The following is a 20670-nucleotide window of genomic DNA, read 5'->3' as shown; positions in this document are numbered from 1 at the left end:
TCCTCCTGCAAAAGCATCTTATCTTTAAAACCAGGCATGGATACGAGCCAATATCAGGGCTGTGAGTGAGCTCACAGACTTAGGAGCATTGCCCGGCCTCACTGGGAGACTCCCAGACTGCCCTTGCAGGGGCAGCAGGGGGCTCCATTTCAGCTAGAGCCTTTATCCCTGCCTGAGCTCCCACTGTTATCCCTGTCTCCAGCTCTGCCATGCCTCTGCCTGGCTGTGAACCCCACTGATCCACACCTGTGCATCCTATCTGAGCTTTGGCTCAGCCTCACCACTGTGGAACAACTCCATAATTTATTTACATTTTATTATTTTTAAGGAAGACTGCAAATGCTGCTAAAGTGTCTTTCACTATCTTGTAAAAGGACATAATCTCTGTTTCACATTATAAATAGAATGAAATGGAGCCAGGTGAAGGTACTTCTCAAGACTCTGTGTTGTCTGCCACCATCAAAGCTGATTCAGCACGGCATTCCTGCTAAAACCCAGGGCTATTATAACAGCATGTGAGAGGCAGCTTGGGCAAAGACACAGAAAAACAGTCCAAAACCCTACAGCACTGTGTAAGATTAGGAAGGTCATAGATAAAATGCTTCCAAGGTCTAGATATGAAAAATGAGAACCACATGCTTACTAATATTTGTAAATGCTTTGATGGAAGTCAAAGTTATCTAATTAATCACAGTTCTAAAGAACTGTGAAATGCAAAACTTGCCTTCATAATAATAACAACATGAAGTCATTATTTTATAATTTCTTTGATCATCTGATTTTCTGTTTCATTGGATTATGTTCCCCAAGTATTTATAATAATAGAAAGAATTAATAAAGTCTTTCAACAGAAACTAATTTCACTTTCAAGCCATATAAGTACTACTCAGGTTCCTAATGAGAAAATACTCCTACATTGCAACCAATATGAAATATTTTCCTTTTTATGCTCACAGTTAATTCAACATGGGCAAAAGATTATTATTATTATGCTGAAGTTACTTCTTTTTGGAAGTTTCCAATACATGTAGAAAAATACTCCAGCATAAGACAGAGTGCCAAAGGAAAGTTGATGATTCACCCTGATGCCGAGTTGATAGACTGATGCTGAGTATTTGCCTTCAGAATTAAAAAGGATTTCTTTCCTCTGTGGCACTGAAGATGCTGAATAAGGTGCATCACAGACAGAAAAACAATGTTCACTGAAGGAAGCTCATGTATATTTTTATATTACAATTTATGCTTGCCAGCAAGAAGGGCATACATTATTTCTGAAACACATAAAATATCCATCTTGTATCATTTCTATTTTCAGAATGTGAAAGATCTTTCTATTTTAGTCACATTCTGCAGAGCCATTATGTGGCATCCATCATTACTTTCTCCCCAAGGAATTATACACAGGAGATAGGAACATTTAAAATTATTTAAACCAAACTTGGAAAGACTCTTAATGGCTTCTCAGTCTTTTAGCTTCCAATAGACCTCCTGCTTGTTAAAAAAATAAATAAATAAAAGAAGCCACCTTGGCTAAAACAGTCTTGCACATTATTGATTAATATAACTGGTTTCAAGACAACAATTTTTAAGCCACAGTGGGGAGCAGAAATAAGAGAAAAGACTGCCTTGAATCTCTGCTCATGCTTTTACCACAGTAACATTTATCTTGCTGTATGAGAAGAAACTGCACAATTCCAAATCATGTCATAACTATAACAGAACTTTTACCAGCTGTTAAATTTCTATTACATTAACATGTAGGAGTTGTGCACCTTTAAAATGGTACTAGGCCAGCCACAGAGATTTCTTTAGTAAAACCATTCACATGAATAATGGAGCTTCTCCAAATTCACACCCTTTCTTGTCCTGAGACATGGCCAAGTACTGGATATTGTCTTGTGCACAGTTTTCATGTCAATGTACATGTTCCAACAATCTTTAAGATGCCAATATGAAGATATAATGAATTTGTAATTTTCAAATGTTTTAGCACTTTATAAATTATTTGGATTTGCATTTACTATTATTATAATGTGTGCATTGCAAGGAATTTCAGACACACGCCAGGATCATGATCTGCAAGGAATCAGAAAAAACATGGACAGTGTCTCTGTACAACTGATTCTATGAACTACACAAAAAATAAGTAGCAAAAGATGAAAAAACAGAAAGGCACTGCTCCGAAGTTTTCATACACTGAAATAACATCGGTGGTTGAGCACAGTAAAGCTCATAATTCAAAAACCTCAAAGAAATTAAAAGTTTACTTAATTAAAAAAGGACTATTTTACACACTCCATATAAATACAGTGACATAGATGAGAGGAGTCACTTTGATTTAATTTACACACATCACTGAGAAGTAATACTGAATATTTTAACTACTACCACATAATTCTAAAGAGTAACTAGAGCTTCAATTCCAAAAGGATCCTTTGGACTGAGGGCCTCAAAGGCTGATAATCTTCAGCTATCTTGAACACTGCTTTTGAAAATAGAATCATGGCTCACCCATGGTTTAGGTCTTGTGTCATTTCCTGCTATAACCTATTTTATTTTAAAATATTTCTATCACTGTTTGGGACTTCACCTACACTTAAGGAAGGATTGTTCAAGCAGCATGTCAGTCTCTGCCAGTGGACAGCTACAGACTGCGAAAAGGAGAGGGAAGATCTCATATTTCCCCTCTATCATTTCCACCACTGCAGTTTCTAGAACAAGATTAGAAATAATACTAAAAAATTAGGTAATGAAAGAAGAGTTAAGACAAATCTCCCTAGTTGCACTGTATCTTCTTGTCCACATGAAAACACTGGTTGAAACAGGTCCTCAGCCATTGTCTTCTGCAAATTTGAAGGCTATACCAGATAAAGGACTTTCTGCCATTTGCTTTATTCTATTTAAGAACTCATTACTCAAGACAGGTGAATTTGACTCTATACAGCAAAATTCCTACACTGAGCAAATAGCTGCTACATTAAATAACAGCTACATTGGATCAACTGCTTTAATTAGAATTGCTTTCCTTTATTCTAGTTCAGAAACCTGCTCTTGCTGACAAAATTCTGATGTTATTTTCTGTTCAAGGATTAAGCTTGAAGCTAATTACTGGTATAGGCCTGCTCACAAGTCTGAAAAGAATTAAAGAACTGACAGCATATTTTTCTTTCGGACTAATATAAAGGAGTTACCTCAATTTGCACCATTAATCTCTACAAATGAAAGGACAAGATTTTTTAGCCTGGGGTAGACTCCTGACAATGGAAACCACCTACAGCACCTTCAGAAATGCTCTCCTCCAGAGGTTTGAGAAGCTTTTGTACTCTATCTGAACAAACATGGCTTAAAGCCAACATGTGATCCAAGATTTATGTAAATTTTCATTAAATGTAGGACTGAATATTCAGAAAAATATTTTTCCAATCACCACCTACTACAGAAGACAGTAGAGAGTCACTGAATTTACTCTTCCAGCCCTGGAGATTGAGTGCTTAGTATTCTAGTCTTACACTTCCCAAATGCAAGACTGCTACTCACTTTGGTATGCAAATCTTAGGAGCCAGGAGACAAAACTTCCCAAATTAACAAAAATGAAGTGACTATGTTTCCTATTTACACACTTCAGGAAAAAAATAAAATTCAAACGTGTTTCTGTAATTGCTAAAGCAACAAAGTTTACTTTCCAACTTCATTTTGCTTGCAAAGCTGACTACTGCCTCCTTATATACTTTCAGAGATGTCACTTCAAATTGCAAGGCCTGGTTGTGTTTTATCATTTAAAAGAAAAACACTCTCATGTGAAGTGACTCTCAGATTGGCTCCTTTCAGTTAGGTTAAGCCCCGTAGTATGCAGATTAACACATGCTTGTTTTTTGAAGATTGACTCATATTGATGTGACCAAAAAAAATAGGTCACCCTTTGACACCTAAGCTCTTCACTCTTAGGACTCAATTTTCATTGCTTAGGCTTGCATTATGAGGACTCCTACAACAGACTAAAGAGGCAAAAGGGAGAAAGAAAACCCCACTAAATTGGCTGACAAAGATGTGCACTAGACAGCAAACAAGAAGTTCAGCAGCAGTCAGGCTGTGTTATCAGACTGCAGCTGAAGGTGTGCAACTAACCTGAGCAGAAGGGCTCTGCTCTAACAGGTGTCTGCAATGAGGAAAAGAGCCTCCTTGCTCTTTTTTACCACAGTAAAAACCAGCCCAGCCTGGCCTGCTGAGTCCTCCTCCCAAGACTCACTATGGCCTCTCTAAACTCTGCACAGAGCATTCATCCATGCCCGGTACAAATATTGGGGAAGTTTAGGCTAGGATTTCTGCAAAGTGAGAATTTTAAACAGTACAAATGTATATAAGGTTAAATAGTTAATTTAATGTCATATACATTAAGTATGAGATTTAAAGTTTATAGTGCTCTAGCATTTAGTTATTTGGTTTTCCTTTCAGCATAGTCATTGTTCATACAGGACATCTGCTGCTTTCGCTTAATTTCTGATGGAGAGACTATAACAACATTTATTTTGATACTGGATTTTTTGTATGTCACAAGGACTTTAAGGTAAATGAGTATGTCACTATAAATGCATTTTTCAACCTCTCAAGCTTTTATTTTCGTAAATCATAACAGATTTTCTTCAATCAGGATTTCATGGCAAAATATGAGGAAATAAAGTATAGCAAATAAGATAGAACTGAACAAACAGAATCCTGTCATCTATAATGCATTAAAAATACAGTACTTGCCAAGATAAGTAGATTTAATCTCTGCACATTGCAGACAATCTGACTGAATACAAAAAATGTGAAAATTATCAAAGGAACATACAGAATTTCAGATCCCTGCAATATGGGCTAATACCTTCCGGAAGATCTATATGGCATCTTACTCTTTATTTTACTCACAGAAGTTCAAATTATTGGATAAACACACATCATCCTCCAGAGAAGTGAAACCCACCTGGAATGTATGGTAGGGCAAGGTAGCATCTGTTACCATCAGCAAACTTCACCTTTTCTCACCTGTTGAAAGTGATTGAAGATTATCATTGGCACACCATTTTTAGTGTGCCTCCTCTCCTTTCCCCTGCCACACACAGCTTACATGAGGCAGTTTCCAAAACTATCTATGCTCAGCATTTCTAAACACAAACGTGCTCTGCATCTCAGATTATATTCTTAAGTGCCTGAATACGAGTATAGCAGCTTTCATCAATTGTTATAGCTTTATTACACAGCTAAGATTAAATGATTTCAAACTGTAAAATTTCTCAAGCAGTGTGTGCAATTTGCTTTGAACTGAAGTAAAGTGTGTATGTGCTGTTGGAATCTGCTGTTAAACCAGTCTGTATCAAATTTTGATTTCTTTTAGTATTTGTAATGTAGCTGTCTTCTAACCCAATCAAAATAAAAGTAATATACTTCCCACCAGATTATTTTTCAGACACAGAAGGACACAGTATGTTTCTCTCCAAAAGCTTTCCAACATGACTTCTGAAGGGCTCTTGCTGTGGAAGCAATGACAATGGTAATCAAACTCAGACAAAGTCAAGTCCAACAGCTGAAGAAATGCTGGCACTTGTTTCTGACAGAACGCCCATTTTATGATAATCTAGGTTAAGGTTCAAGAAATAAAGGCCACATTTTTACATGCACTCCTGTGAATGACACATTTCATGGTACTACAAGAAATCTAAAATTTTGCTAAAAAAACCCCCACCTACTTCCAAATTGTTTCTAGAGAGAAATTTACATATAACTTGATGTCATCTGAAAAAAATGCACAGAATTTCTAATATGTTCCCATTAAAAATAAGGGGGTGGGAAGAAATGAAAAAAGCTGTAAAATTTTAAGACCTTTTTTTGTCATCTACCCAGGAATGGCACTTGGAATTGACTAAATTTTCAGTAGGGATTTGCCTGTTAGGCAAGGCCACTGATTCATCTACAAAAGAATAAAAATTATTCATCTGAAAAAGAATAAAAGATACAGGAACCTATAAAAACAAACTTTCCAAAGAATGGGATCCATCCAAAATACATACCTTTTAAATTTTAAACTAATAAAAGAAAACAAACATTCAGTAAAAAAACCAGGTCAATTAAGAGCTCTCTAAACAGTGACTTCAAAGCCTGCAGCAGACTGCTGCACAGCACAGCTCTGTCACCAACAAACTGATTTTGGCTTCTCCATAATCAAATAAGATCCAGTCTTTTGAACCAGAAGTCATAACAAACTTCTAAATCTTGGCCAAGTGTAGAAGGAAAAACAAGTCATACTTAAAGTATCTGGCTTCTGTTAAAATATACTCATGCTGCTGATTAAATAAAAAGGGTACAACACAATGCAGGTGGTAATTCTTTCTGCAAAATGCTTTGTTTACCCTAGAAAAAGTTATGATTTGATCTCTTTAGCAGATACTAAGACAGGACATTGTTCCTTCAGTAATGACTGAGCTGTGATCACACAGATAAAACTGATAGTAATCAGACTACATTTATAAGTGAAAAAGTGAGAAACTAGTCTTCAAAACTAACATAAAACCACACGAAATTTTCCTTTTTTAGTAAGTTCTTGGATTCACATTTTTTATTTACTCACTCTTCCCCACTATTTTCTGGGCCACTTCAGCTGCCTGCAGGGGATCAGAGCCTTTGCAATAGCTATTGTATTAAAGGTAAAAAAGATTCTTTTGTCTGCTTCTGAGTGCTGAGGAGAAACGCTATGAAAAGCAGCTCTTCCCCCAGCATCTATACTGCACCAGGCTCTAGAGCTATAAACATCCCATGACCCTTCACCAATGGAAACTCATGTCCTGACCCACTCACAAACCACTCGCTTGACTCTGCAAGTGACCTCCACCCACCCCACATTCAGTCACATAAAGTGCAAAATTGTATCACTCCTAATGACTTTCCTGTGGATATAAATGCAGCAGTTTGGATTTTGTTATATGTGCACTGTACTGGTGCTTCTACCTAGCTGAACACAGAAGATACTTCTATATGCATGTGAAATTAATTTGTTTAATAGTACTCCACAATTCCCACTGCAAGAAAAGAAAAAAGCAGAAGAAAAAGATGGCATACACAGTAGTCAGCTTGAACATAATGCTTTTCAACTTTACTATCTGGGGAAATTGCCACAAAGCTCACTAATCCCACAGCCATTCCCTGTTACCCTGCTTTCACGGTGCTCCAGCATAATCAGATAATTAGATTTCTTAGCACAGACATTACAAAGTTGATTGATGCTTTCCCCTGACTCCTCTCATCAATTCCCCTTGTGCTGCTGGCAAATTTGAGCAGAATCTGGACATAGATAAGCAACTGCATTTCAGATTCTCTCAAACAAAATAAGATAGCTGTGGAAGCTTTTTTTTTTTTTTTTTTAATTTTTGCTCTTACTAGAAAAGTAAAACATTAACCCTTGAAGAGTTAGTGGTCAGCTCAGGAATCCTTGCTTCATGTGCAACACTAGGATTTCCCCATCCATGTGGATGACTGAAAACTCAATGCAGCTCAAAATAATCTCACATTTTAGTATGCAGTTTCTGGGATTCTTCAGCCTTCAAAAGTGTAAACTATTTAGGATTAACAGCATTTCTGGTCAAACTTTCACTCCTTTTCTTATACAAATTTCCTTGCACACTCTTTTCCAAATTTTCTTGCACACTCTTTCCTCTTGCACAAATACTGTGCTCCCCAACTACAGGCTTTGAGTTAATTTACTAATATATTTTCTGAATTCTACAAGACAAACTGTTCTTCCTTATGAGCCTATGTCAATATTCACAGAACTGCTCAGTCCCAAGGGCTCATCTGAGCTTAATGCTGTAGCTGATTCAAGGATTAGAGCAAACTCACTAAAGACTAAACAAAACAATTAAAGAATGAGATATTTGGTTTAACTCCTGTGAGCCCCATAGAAATTCTGGTAGATAATAAGTCACATTTAGCACAGTGTGCTGGGATAATTCTTCACAAAAATTAAACTCACAAAGAAAAAAAAATCTAAGATAAGAAATACTCAAGTATGACTGATGAAATAGGGTGGTCTATCTTTTTTTTGCCTTGAGACTTGAAATTTTTGCACAGGAATACTATTCAAACAGGACTGTTGTAAAATAATTCATAATTAGTTCTAGCATCTGAGGAATGCAATCACAGCTGACAAACTCAAGTTTGACCAGCTACCACACCAAATTGGTCAACTTAAGCAATTTACATGCCAAAACAAGGAAACCAATAGACCAAGTTTCACATTTTTTATAAACTTAAACCACAATTTTAAGAGTCAAAAAAGAGAGCAGGGACAAGGTCCCTAGCCTGGAGAAGATGCCATGTTCTGTAAGAGCCACATGATATTAAACAGCATCTGAACAAACTAAACCACAGCACCTGCAGCAAGGATGAGCTCTTCCAGCTGAGGATCACAACCACGAGAGGAGGGTGAAGCTTTGTTAAGATGAAGAAAAAGCACCCATACCACAAGACAAAGAGAAAGCACCAGTACCACAAAACACTGGGGTAAAACAAAGCAAAGGGAATAAAGCTCAAACCTCCAACACATGGAGAAGCAAAACTTCCCAAGCAAACATTTGTACTGAGAGATGCTTGAAAAGCATAAAACTCCACAGTTCATACCAGTATGAATTTTGCTCTCACAGCAGCTCCTAGATTTAACTCTCTTGAACAGCCCTAGGTGAACACTTCTATCTGGCCAGGCACTGAAGCTTTCCATTAAAGTCACATCTGGGGGGAGGGACATCCAATTGCTACAGTATATCTGATCGAGGTAGACTCAACCACCTCAGATTACGAAAAAAAAAAAATAGATTAGCAGATTTCCTTGTTTTAAAGAAATATGGACATATAAGCAGGAATCTTTATTTTCCAAACTAATTAGAGCAGTCATTGCGCAAATGCTACAGTTTGTCAGCCTTGACCAACCTCAAGAAATATCTCTAGCAGCCAGAATTGAAGACTGAATTCTTTCATAGATTTATTTTTATTACTTACTGTCTTTGTTAAGGTGGTTTCTGTTTGCTACACTGAGTTCTACTCTGACACAATGTTATTCTGCACAGTTTGGATGGTTGAAAATCAAAAACAACACTATATAAAAAGTAGGCAATTACATTTAAGTTTGTGATGTTTCATGGGTTTTTACTCCTTTTTTCAGACCACTTTGCCAAGTATCAAACATAATACTTACAAAGAATTAATTTAATTTCTAATAATCTTCTAACATTGTACAGTTACAGGTACTGAGAGAAAAGCCAAGCCTTTTATGGAAGTGCAGAACTCAAGGATGCCATTTACAGCCTCAACCTTCAACTGATGTATCCAGAGAGCTTCTAGAGCAGAACCTAGACCAAAGGTTTTGGGATAAAATGCTGATTTGAAGGATTTCTCATTTTTCCAAATATTCCATAAAGCAGTAGCATTTTTGACAAAATATTCATGCTGTTTAGATGAAGTAATCAGAAGTCTGAATGGTTGGCATACACATAAAAGCTAATGGAGAAGGCATAAAGGCAGAAAAGAACCTTCTTATTCTTCCTCCTCCCAGGCAGACAACAGGACACTCCCATTTTCTTTTGTCCTTCTCTCACAATACACTTTCCTTGCTCTTTTCTCAGAGTACCATATGGTTCCCATAGTCATTACTGTGACATATAGCTACTGAAGCAAACCCATGTCAGATGCTTTTCAGTGTTGTAAAAAAAGCTGTGCTTTTAGCCTCAGTTATACCTTCTCTTGAAGTAAGGCACCTGAATATGATTGTTTTGCTGGCAACTTTCTGCCCTAGTTCTACCCAGCTAAAACTCCAGTGGAATGTTTATGTTTAAATGGCCGTAGATTGATGCAAGAAAACATACAGAAGTGATTTACAGTTAAAAATTCAGAAGAAATAATGACTACCAATTTCAGCTGTGTTCAATTGGGTTAGGCTGCAGTGTAACCAGGGGGTTCCAGAATGGAACCTGAGCCTTATCCAGCAGCTGGCATTCAACACTTAGTTAATGAAGGATAATTGTAACTATCAATCTATCAGTTGTTTAACTGCAATTGTCATTTCTTTCTGCTTTCCATGGCACATAAGGGATTAGATTTTATTATAAATGTTAAACCACTTGCATCAAATTTGCAAGCCTTTACTGGCAAGGTATACAATGAACAATAGTTATTTTACTCATTTAAAATCCTAAAGGTATTACTTTGTTTTTTTTTTTTTCTCAAGCTCACAGTGTCAAGGTTTATTATAATTATTGTCCTTCATTTACAAAGAAAGCCTACAACCATACACTTTTGACTTTCTAGACAGTAACACAGCTGCAACTTATAGCAGTTTGGAAACTCATCACCAGTAGGTAGCATGTTGGAATGAATAAGTAATTAGTTTGAGATAGTACTTTAGGAATATCATTGTGAGTTCATTCAGATACTTGCCAGCAAATGCAGCTGCCTTTTAAAATCTAATGAAAACACTGGAAAAAAAAAAATCTTGTTTTTTTTAAAAAAAAAATAAAATTTCTGGACTAGGACTTCTCCAGACCCTAGAGAAAAAAAACAAACATGTTAATTCATTAAAACACTGGCACACATCCATCTGCCGTACCTGACATGTCATGAATTCCATTACCAAACTGTATAGTTGCCTCAAATGATGTCAGAATATGCACTGTAAACAAAAAGAAGGATTTGGTTTTTTTTTCCCGGACAACCAACAGGGCCCACTACTTTCTCTTGATGTTTTACAACAGCCACCTGCAATGGAAACAGATCTTGCACTAACAAGCTCCAAAGTCCCTCAAGAATAGTCTTAGCAAAGTTCTCCGTGAAATTGCAAAAATGCTATGCATCCCAAAGCATGAACTTGTAACTCTAATTTTAAGATGTCTTTGCAGAAGTGTATATATGATCACAACATTAAGAGATTTTGCAATATTGCAGTATCAGAGTTAAGAAATAACCAGGAATTACCTATGAGAAGAAGGAAACATTGAAACTTACACTAATATTCCCCAAAAGTGCAAAGATGCCCTGGCCATACAGACACATATTTGCCAGGATCAAGTTCTTGATGAAACTTGATTCTGGATAAAGCAGCTGTATCTTAGCATCCCTTATTTATAAATATATATTTCAGCTACTTAATACTTGAAAGTTGTCACAGCACAGTTATTCTGTTAAACACAATCCCTTAAATGGAGCTTTTTTCAGTTCTGATTTATGACCATTAACTATATTTCACTTTCAAAACCACCTGATAGACAAATTAACATTTTCTCTATACAGTTGTTTCAGACAAGAAGTGACAAAACTTACTTTGGGAAATCTGCAAATAAATCTATATCTCCTTTGATCTAAAAGTTTTGTTGAGCCACAGCCCTTCGTACTCTAAAATAAAGAAGACACTGCTCAGAAAAGTGCTGCATGGCAATGCAATACCCTTGGTATAAATGCTACAGAGGTATCAGCCACAGCCTGGTTTTAATATGTTGTCACAACAATGGAAAAGAGCAAGTAACACCAAGAAGCAATGCTTTTCCAGAGATGCTGCTAAAATAACCTGACAGTTTAAAAGTTCAAACAAAAGCCAACAAAAATCTAATACAGATCTCCAAGGGCTATTTAAGTGCACGCTGGCTACAGAACCATCTCTACTTCAACTGAGAAAATGTTTAGCAAGGAATCCACAGAAAAGGACAGATATATCTGTAGTTGGAAATTACACTATTTATAGAAGTTGCTCTTTGGATCATTTGCTGTGTGGAAAGACACTTGCATGCAAAGACCCAGCCCTGAAGTCTTCAGCAGCTTTCCCTGGGGTCTGTGTGTGCAGGGCTTATGGCAGGAATTTTTCTTTGTACAGTGTCTGGAAACTAAGTTAAGCTCTCACAAAGCAACGTATAACACAGCAAGTTCTTGTTCTGGAACTGCTTCAAAAAGTACTTTTTCATTTAGTTGTCAAACAACATTCTCACCACTTGTAACACAATGGCTGGGAGGTTGGTTGTGTACAGGCAGAACAGGAAGACATTGTTATAAATACATCACAAAAAGGAAAGTAAATTAAGGGGCTTTTTCGGGATTTTTTTGGGGTGGGTGGTGACATCTCAATGTTACAAATCTGATTCAGATAAATAAACTTATTACCCACTCTGGTAGAACATTCTGTACTTCAGATTTGTATGAGGAAGAAAAGTGTTATATTCTTATTCTTACTGTGTTAGGAGGGAACTGAAATCAGCTGCCTGACCCCTAACGCTGATTAGAACCTTCCTCTAACAAAACAGTTCTGGATTCCTGACAGAGAGGGCACTGGCAGACAGTGCTCCCACAGCCCTTTGACTGCTATCACAAGGCTCTTCCACGGTTCAACAGAACTCCTTGTCAAATGTCATTGGTATGAAATGGGCAAGGCACTGTTAAAAGATTATCTGTTTCCAACTCCGAATTTTTGGAAAGCATAGTGCAATGTTTTAAAAATGAAAGGCACTGTAGAAGGAAAACTCAAGCTACTTCTTAAGCATAGCAAAATGTTGACTTATGTTGAAAAATAAAACAAGATGAAGTTAGTTACAAAAAATAAAACACAGCAAAACAACCCAAAATATAGTGTTCACATTGATATTAGCTGAAATTGTCATTTGACTGTCTCTGAAGTGAGGCACTTTCTATCTCAACTGCAGCTAGTATTTTCTAACTGAAAAGCCACAAAATATATGCTAATAGAAATACAAAAAAAAAAAGTTGCAGAGAAAACATAATTCCTACCTGGAAATACAATTTCCATTCCTTGTCCTGTATAATAACCTTAATTCCAGTTGTGGAAAGGATTGTTTTTCTTAATGCCATTAACTTAAATGGAAATGAAAGGATCTTATTTTAGAATTATCTCAGCTTTGTTTCAAGTACCTCAGAGAGACTTGCTGCCTCAGACTAAAACCACCTACATCAAGTACAAGGGAAGTGACCTTCTCATACAGGTGCTCTGCATGAGCACAGATTGAAACTGAAAGGACCTACACCTTAGAATGTAATTCCTACCCAACCTCTCAGCTGATGGTGATAACTGCAGGGGAAAAAAGGTTGCACCCAGAGAGTAGGCAGAGCTTGAGATCTATTCAGTTCAAAGCACATTCAAATATTAATGTGCAGGATGCCAGGATTGCCTTTTCTTTATTTGTTCCTCATTGGAACTTGCATCAGTGGAGAACCAAAATCAAGGTTTTGGGTTCATTTAATAGCAAGTATTTGAAGTTTACGTTATCAATAAAATCTCTGTAGTAGTTTCTATTTTGTTTTAAGACTGGCTAGCAGTAACTATGTAAAACGGTTTGTGTAAGAGTATTCTGAATGAACAAATTGAAGCTTAACATAGAAATAGGGTATGGAGACAGGCATTAAAGACAAGCATTTGCACTCAATAACTACAGCTGCTCAGTGCAGGGTTGCACACAACTCTTGTACTTTGCCTACAGCCCCTGTATTTACCTTAGAGGTCCGCTCTGCAGGTATCACAGAGAGCAGGGAATTAAACCAGCATCATCTGGTGATGTGGAATCCTCAGGATCCTCAGGCTGGAGGGCTTGGACAAATCACCACAGAGAACTACTGCAGCTGCTACAGGGCTCCTGATTTTACATTTAAACTTTATTTTAAACGTAAAGAACAGCTGGGGGAAGAGCAAGACATTTATTATTGTATAATATTATAATTTTAGAGCTTAATACCTCAAATTCAACTTTAAAAACCAAAACAAACAAAAAACCAAACAAAAAAACCCCAAGAAACCCCCCCCCCCGCCTCTTCCCTCCCCTCAGCTATTAAACACTTAAAACCTCTGAGGACACAGGCGCTGGTTCCCCACACGTGGTGCCCCGGAATGCGGCCCGGGCCAGCCCGGCGTTCACTGATCTGCTCCCGAACAAGGGGACATCGTGAGGGGACATCGTGAGGGGACATCATGAGAGGACATCGTGAGGGGACATCCTGAGGGGACGTCGTGAGGGGACATCCTGAGGGGACATCGTGAGGGGACATCGTGAGAGGACGTCGTGAGGGGACATCGTGAGGGGACATCGTGAGGGGACATCGTGAGAGGACGTCGTGAGGGGACATCGTGAGGAGACATCGTGAGGGGACGTCGTGAGGATCCAGCGAGGACTCGGCGAGACACAGCGAGCCCGCCCCGCGGCCCGGCCAGGCGCGCTCAGTCCCCTCAGCGCCCGGCGGGCGGGAAGGCGGGGGCGCCCCCTGGCGGCGCCGCTCGCGCACCGCCGGCCCCCGGCCGCTCCTCGGGGGCAGATCAAACAAAAACACCCCAAACGCGTCACATAAATTCATCTTGAGTTACTTTATTTTCCACAATAATAAAAAATAAATTAGTCATAAACAAAAATAGTTAACATTTTTTCATCAAGGAGAAAATGTATACAATATGAAAATGATGCTGTACAGTTCTGGTTCAGGTACATTGCCACGGATATATATTCCTGAACGAGTCAGAAAGCAATTTGCTTATGCTCTCCCCCTTTAATTCACTCAAGGAACTGGCTAATCAGAAAGTTTAGAAAATTGTATTATGGATTTACAGTATGACATATATACAAAAATATATATGTAATACCTGTGCTATAAAATTCCCTAAAAAGATGGGTTAGTATAATGAAAAAGCTGGACAAAATTTGAATGGTATATGTAAATAAATACATATTAGGTCCCTTTTAATAAAAATCTGCCTATTCTACATATTTGAAATATTTTGGTGCAGTGGCTTGTTCCATAGACACAGCTCAGAATTACATATTTCCCATAGACATCTTGTATTTACAAATAACAACAAAATAAGTTATAATAAAGTATATCCTTCTGCCAAAATCAATTATGAGGGTCAAATAGACAATTTTATACATATTATAAAGGGGTTTCTTTTGTCTCCCGTCCTTCCTGATCCTCTCTGTAGATCCTGAGTGACTATGATGGGACTTCACAAGCTCGTATGTACCCAACACCTGGCAAGGCCACTGGTCTCAAGAGATCCAAACACAGTGTGGAAAACCAGGAAAAACAGCAGCAAGGACGTGCTGCAAGGTCAATGATTCACCAGAATGAAGCTTCCCTCCTCTCCAGGTATGATGGTACTTATCTGTACCCAATTACATTATGTGGGGAAATAGAAAACTGGGGACTCTTGCTCCTCTGAACTTCTGGTTATTAAAAGGTGAGAAGTAAAAAACCAAATTCAGGTCTGCTATGAATTCTCTTAAATGAAATTTTCTCCCTTTCCCCAGTGAATTTTGCCCACAGTGAAACATTATAATGATTACAAGTTTGCTTTAAAATTTATTGAAAATGTCGAGTGGATGATTTTTCATTTCTGATATAGAAATAATTATTTTACTGTTTTCTAAACAATGCCTAATTTCATCTCCCACAAACATTCTGTAAGTATAGCAATAAATTAAGTTTACTTTCATGTTCAAAATTTCATGGTTTTTGTTCCAATTACAGGCATGCATATGAATTATCTGCCCAATACACAGAACAGCTCCCAAGAAGTCAGACACTAAGTCTCAAGAAAACCAGGTAAACACACGGCTTTTCCTTGGTGAGGACCATAACTATTTCTGTGCAATTGATGTTACATATGAGAATAAAGGGCCACCACAGACTTCAACAGCTGTGCAACCACAGGTTCAGTGCTCAGGAATTAATTCAGTATGCCCTTTACTACTATGCATTTTAAACTAGCCAACATGGATATGCACAGACACAAAAATCCAGGGGCTGGCAAAAATACAGCTCTCTTAACAGCTGGGCTTATTTCTAACACAGATTCTTACAACCAAAGGCCAGTACAGGATTTTCAGTAATTCTGGAAAAATTTAATATTGTCATCAAAAGGACAAAGGGATAAAAGTGAGATAAGAAGGAGAGAAGAAGCATTGGTGATGGTGTAAAAGGGAGATAGGTCAGGATGAAGATGGGGAAAAACAAAGCCCTAAAAGGCACATTTTACTACTTACAGTGGTACATGTTATGAAGAGAGGAAGCCAAGCCTCCTGTATGAGCCATAGGCTGTTTGAGCATCTCCCTCCTTCCTCCCTCAGTGCTGACCACTGGCACTGTCCAGGACTATAGACTGCATGGCTGATACAAGACTGCACCATATTGCCACAACATTGGGATCTAAGCAACAACATTAAACACTGCTTTATTCATAGACAAAGTTCTCCAATTGCTGAAGTATTGGGAAAAGCAGGAAGTTTACGTGTGTAATGAGGAAGACAGCAGTTTCCTGTGCAGGGGTTCTGAGGTGGTCCTGCAGTGAGCCTGTGGCCATCCAGGGTGAGCTTCAAGGCTCACACCAGGTCTCCTGTGCTGCACCCCAGCACTGCCCTGCTTCCTAAAAAGCCCTTCCCTGTTCAGAGCCCTGGGGGCTGAAGGTCACAGCCACCAAAGCAAACACTGACTGTCTCACTGCTGGCCAAAGCAGACACATCCACAGGAGCAACCCTCAGGCTTTTACACCATCTTCTGGGAGAGGAAGGGAGGACTCCATTAATTCAGTTCTCAAATTTAGCATACACAAGGTATTCTACCTACATATGTTTGAAGATGACATTGCATAGGAGCTAGTAAACCCTGACAAGCCCTTGGTAAGGTGATAAACAACTGCACTAGGAATCCTCCTCCATTCCAAATGGAAAGTGCTTTGAGACACAGAGTCTGCTCTGGATGAAGCTGATTTTGGCCAGCTGCATGTCTGTAAGACATGAGGTTGTATGCAGATTTTACCCCATAAGAAGCTGGACTCTTTCAATAAAGTATCTAACTTACTCTGGACTTCCTGGATTGCATAAAGTATCTTCAAGGCAAGGAAGCATTTTTTTCTACCATTCTGCATTTTTTTGACTGATGTTAAAATGTCAGAAAAAGAAATTCAAACATTAAAAATCAGAAGTGTGCATAATTGATATTTGCAATTGATAATATGCATAATTACTTACTTATACTGGTTTCACATCTGCTCTGTGTCTACCACATTCATTAAGGCCACCTTTGACTTGAAAATAAAGTCGGATCCCCTGCAGGCATCATCCTAAGTTGGGGCACTGCTCTATTAGAACAAACACTTGCTATAGGCACAAAGTCATGCTTTGTGAGATGGTGAAATCTTAGCACAGCACTTGTGCAGACAATATTAGTATATCAAAGTGCTGATGAAAAGGGCTCATTAGTTCATGTTGCAGGAACAACTATTTTAATAATGCTGACAACATGAGAAGAGATGATAAATGATTAGGTTCAGCAGCATTCTGGTACTTTCCCTACCATTAATATTTATTTACCATTAGATATTTAATTAGGTAAAACTGTTTTGTTTTTTTTTAATCTGGTACATCTGAAAAATACATCTCGTTACTTAAAAATAAAGTACAATTTGTATAACCATAGCTCACTACATTCAATTCACAAAGCTGCATACTTTAGATGTAATACAGGGTTATACTGCTATGTGTATGTATATATTCCTTGATAGCTCTCACAAACATTGTCAATATTAGTGGCAGCTTAACAGAGCCTACAAGATGATCCTCTTTGTAAAATAAGCACATGGCCATATATTTCAGAGCAAAATAACAAATTTTATAAAATAGGGGGATCTATCTATGGGCTGAGTCACTGATAGTCTCACAGCCAAAGCATGTGTAAGAAGAATTTGTTCTATGACTGCAAACCAGATTCTCTCTGCATCTCATTTGCCTTGGGGATTTCAGGAAGCCTTTTTTATGGAACAGGTATTTCCCTCAAGCTGACAGGAAACACTTCCTTGGGATGAAAGAGATAACAGCAAAAATTTTATAATGCATATCAAGATTTGCTGCAATACACAGATGAGAGATACACAGATGAAAATCTGTATTCAGAAGTACTGGATTCCAGAGCTGTTTACCCTGCATTTTATCAATATAATTCTTTGGCCAAGAATCTAAGGAACATAATATGATAAAAAAATCTGTAAGTTATCTTTGTGGAGAAATCTTTGTAATACAAGGAAACAGGAGGACTGTGAAAGATTCATGAACTTGAAGTTTCCTAATTAGAGTTTATGTTTCTAACAACTTTATGTCTATTATTTACAGTGAAAAAGCCCAAGTCAAAGTGTACAGAAACAGCCAATGACATTTTTGGCTGACATACAACAATTTATAGTCACGATTTATAGTACCTCCAAATTTTAGGAGAAACACTTCTTCATTTCATGTAGCCAAACAGTAGTAGTTTATCATGTCCAAAATATATTTTTCAAGAGTGACCGAATCAAAACATTCAGAAGTTAATCTCAAAGCAAGGCAGCTTTTAGACTACAGGAATTCTACCTTCCTGTAACTCCCAGCACATAAACTGATGTGACTGGTTTCACACCCAGCAACCTTCGCCTCCCAGCATTCCTCTCCACCAAAGCAGCAAGAAGAAAAGGATACACAATGAGGCTCAAACATGGCTCTGCATCAGTGGCAGGATACCTTAACCACACCTCTGGGATTGACTGAACATAGATTATTACAGCTGCTTTGCAACTCGGACATCAGGCACTTTAGGAACAGATGCATAGATGGGCATCACTAATTTACAAGCAATATGCTGTAATAAACAGCTGAATAAGCAGAGGTGTTTATTTTTTCCCCCTCAGCCTTATTTACACATTTGAAAGACCTCTCAAAAAAAGGCTAGAGAACATGCAGATAATTCAAAACCTCATCTGCACTGCATAGTATACTATTTGCCTTTAGCAAGTCTCAAGGCTTAGTACAGTAATTGCAGAAGTGAAAAATCACCACTTAAATTCAGCTCTAAGTCTGCAGCCATTCTTAAATTATAGAAGATGAGTGGTATGAATAGATCTGTGCAATGAAACACTGAGCAAAAAAAGACAAGTATGTTGTAATAAGTGATCAAGACCTGAAGAATGCCAATAGCTAGATCCCCTTTGCACAGATACTCAGTTACTAGACTCATACTGCTGCCTGATACCAGGAGTAACAGACTGCTATGAGGCACACAGGCCTCTCTCCTTTGGTGGTTGTTTCAGAAACTGGTGACATATCCAGACTAGATCTGAACAAAGTACTTTGGTTTGGAGTTGTTAAACAATAGTGCAGAGACAAGAATTAGGCAAGATCCCAGTTCTGAAATAAGTCCCCTACAGAAAAGAGACCTCACCAATGGAAACTATCACTTTTTATACCAGCAAAGGCTCTTGACTCTTCTGGTTAACCTGTCTCACTGACGGCTGCAGCTGTTAAAGACTTAAGGAGCTAGACACTAGTGTCACTCTGGTAGGGAATGTATTTTAAATTCCATACAAAATTATGAAAGCATATCTTTACGAGTTTATTAATTAAATATAAAGGCACCTTCTGGCAGTCAAGTGTGTATGTATTTGCTGCCTAAGGACAGGGCATCAGTTAAAACGACAACTGAGAGAGCTTAACAGTGACTCTGATTTATTATGAATGGACTGAAGAAGTTAAAAATATATGGTAGAGTGCTAGGAAACTGATGATAAATGCTTTTCAAGGGTTTTATTCTTTGGGAAGTCATTTTTCTCATGCATGTTTCATTGATTTAGTCCTCTAACTTAAGGCAGTCCAAAACACCAAGTAAAAGTAAGCACTCAGAAAATACTGGAGCAGCTGCATCCATACTGGTCAATTATCTCCAGTAATTGCCTGCAATTGATTTTAGTTTTCATTAATTTCACAATCTTAAGGCCAGCATGTTCCTTAAATAAGTATCTGATGAGCAGGTGCAAATAATAGTATCATTAAAAATGAATGCTTTAAAAAAATCATGATTTTACAACAAACATCCTAAAAGAGATAACTGCACAATAATTGTAACTGAAAGGGTGTGAGATTTAACCATAGTCTTGATGCACTCAGCAATATAAACCCCATCTCTAAGAAGCTACAACTGCTGCAGTCCAAGCAGCAGTGCCCAAGCTCCGTGTGAAGTGCCCCTGCTGCTGGGAGCAGAGCAGGAGGTGTTATCTGCGCCCCAGGAAGCCGGGCTGTCTGTTTGCTACACGGCTACAGGAGGCACAGCAGGCAGTTTTGTAATAGGTGTACACACAGAGCCTGGCCTGAACCACCACGTTGCAGTTGTAGTACTTATCCTTGCAGTTCTCATCTGTGGAGAGACAGGAAGAGAGAAGAAACTAAAGAAAACAGTACTAGAGCAACAAATAATCAGTTCTCTTCCTTTTACCATGTAAAACCCCTTGGACCTGTATTTAAACATTCATTTTCAGGTTAAAACACGTTATCTAAGCAAATAAGTTAGTTTATTTAGGATTTCATATAAAGATACATAAAGCACGTAAGAAATGTAGCTATCTCCATTTCCCCAGGTTTTAAGGTTATCTTAAAGTATGTTGAATAATTCTCAACTGAAAGTTGTTGGAGACCATTCAGAGTTAAAACTGTCTCTGAATTCTTGCATCTTTCTCTTCCTAGCCATCCTCATTACTATAAAAATCAAATCTGTATGAGAGGAATAAGTAATTCCAATGCAAATTAAGTGCATCCCTGTATTTACTATATACAAAAGGAAAGCGAATTGCTTCATTGCACTTAATACCTTAGT

General features: G+C 37.9%; 1 protein-coding gene across 3 annotated transcripts in view; it reads right to left on the bottom strand.

Moving 5' to 3' along the window:
- Window positions 1-14343: 14343 nt before the first annotated feature.
- THSD4 (thrombospondin type 1 domain containing 4) overlaps window positions 14344-20670 on the bottom strand; it is a 241699-nt gene continuing 235372 nt past the window's right edge. For all 3 annotated transcript variants that reach the window (XM_077785884.2, XM_085588694.1, XM_085588695.1), the window contains exon 18: window positions 14344-20214. In XM_077785884.2, coding sequence (XP_077642010.1) covers window positions 20072-20214 — 143 coding nt within the window. In that variant the 3' untranslated portion in view covers window positions 14344-20071. The remainder of the gene's footprint in view (window positions 20215-20670) is intronic.

Source organism: Lonchura striata, chromosome 10 (genome assembly GCF_050655825.1).
Source record: "Lonchura striata isolate lonStrDom1 chromosome 10, ASM5065582v1, whole genome shotgun sequence".
Lineage (NCBI taxonomy): Eukaryota > Metazoa > Chordata > Aves > Passeriformes > Estrildidae > Lonchura > Lonchura striata.
Note: the sequence above shows the minus strand (reverse complement) of the source record. Positions and strands in the feature narration are given on the sequence as shown.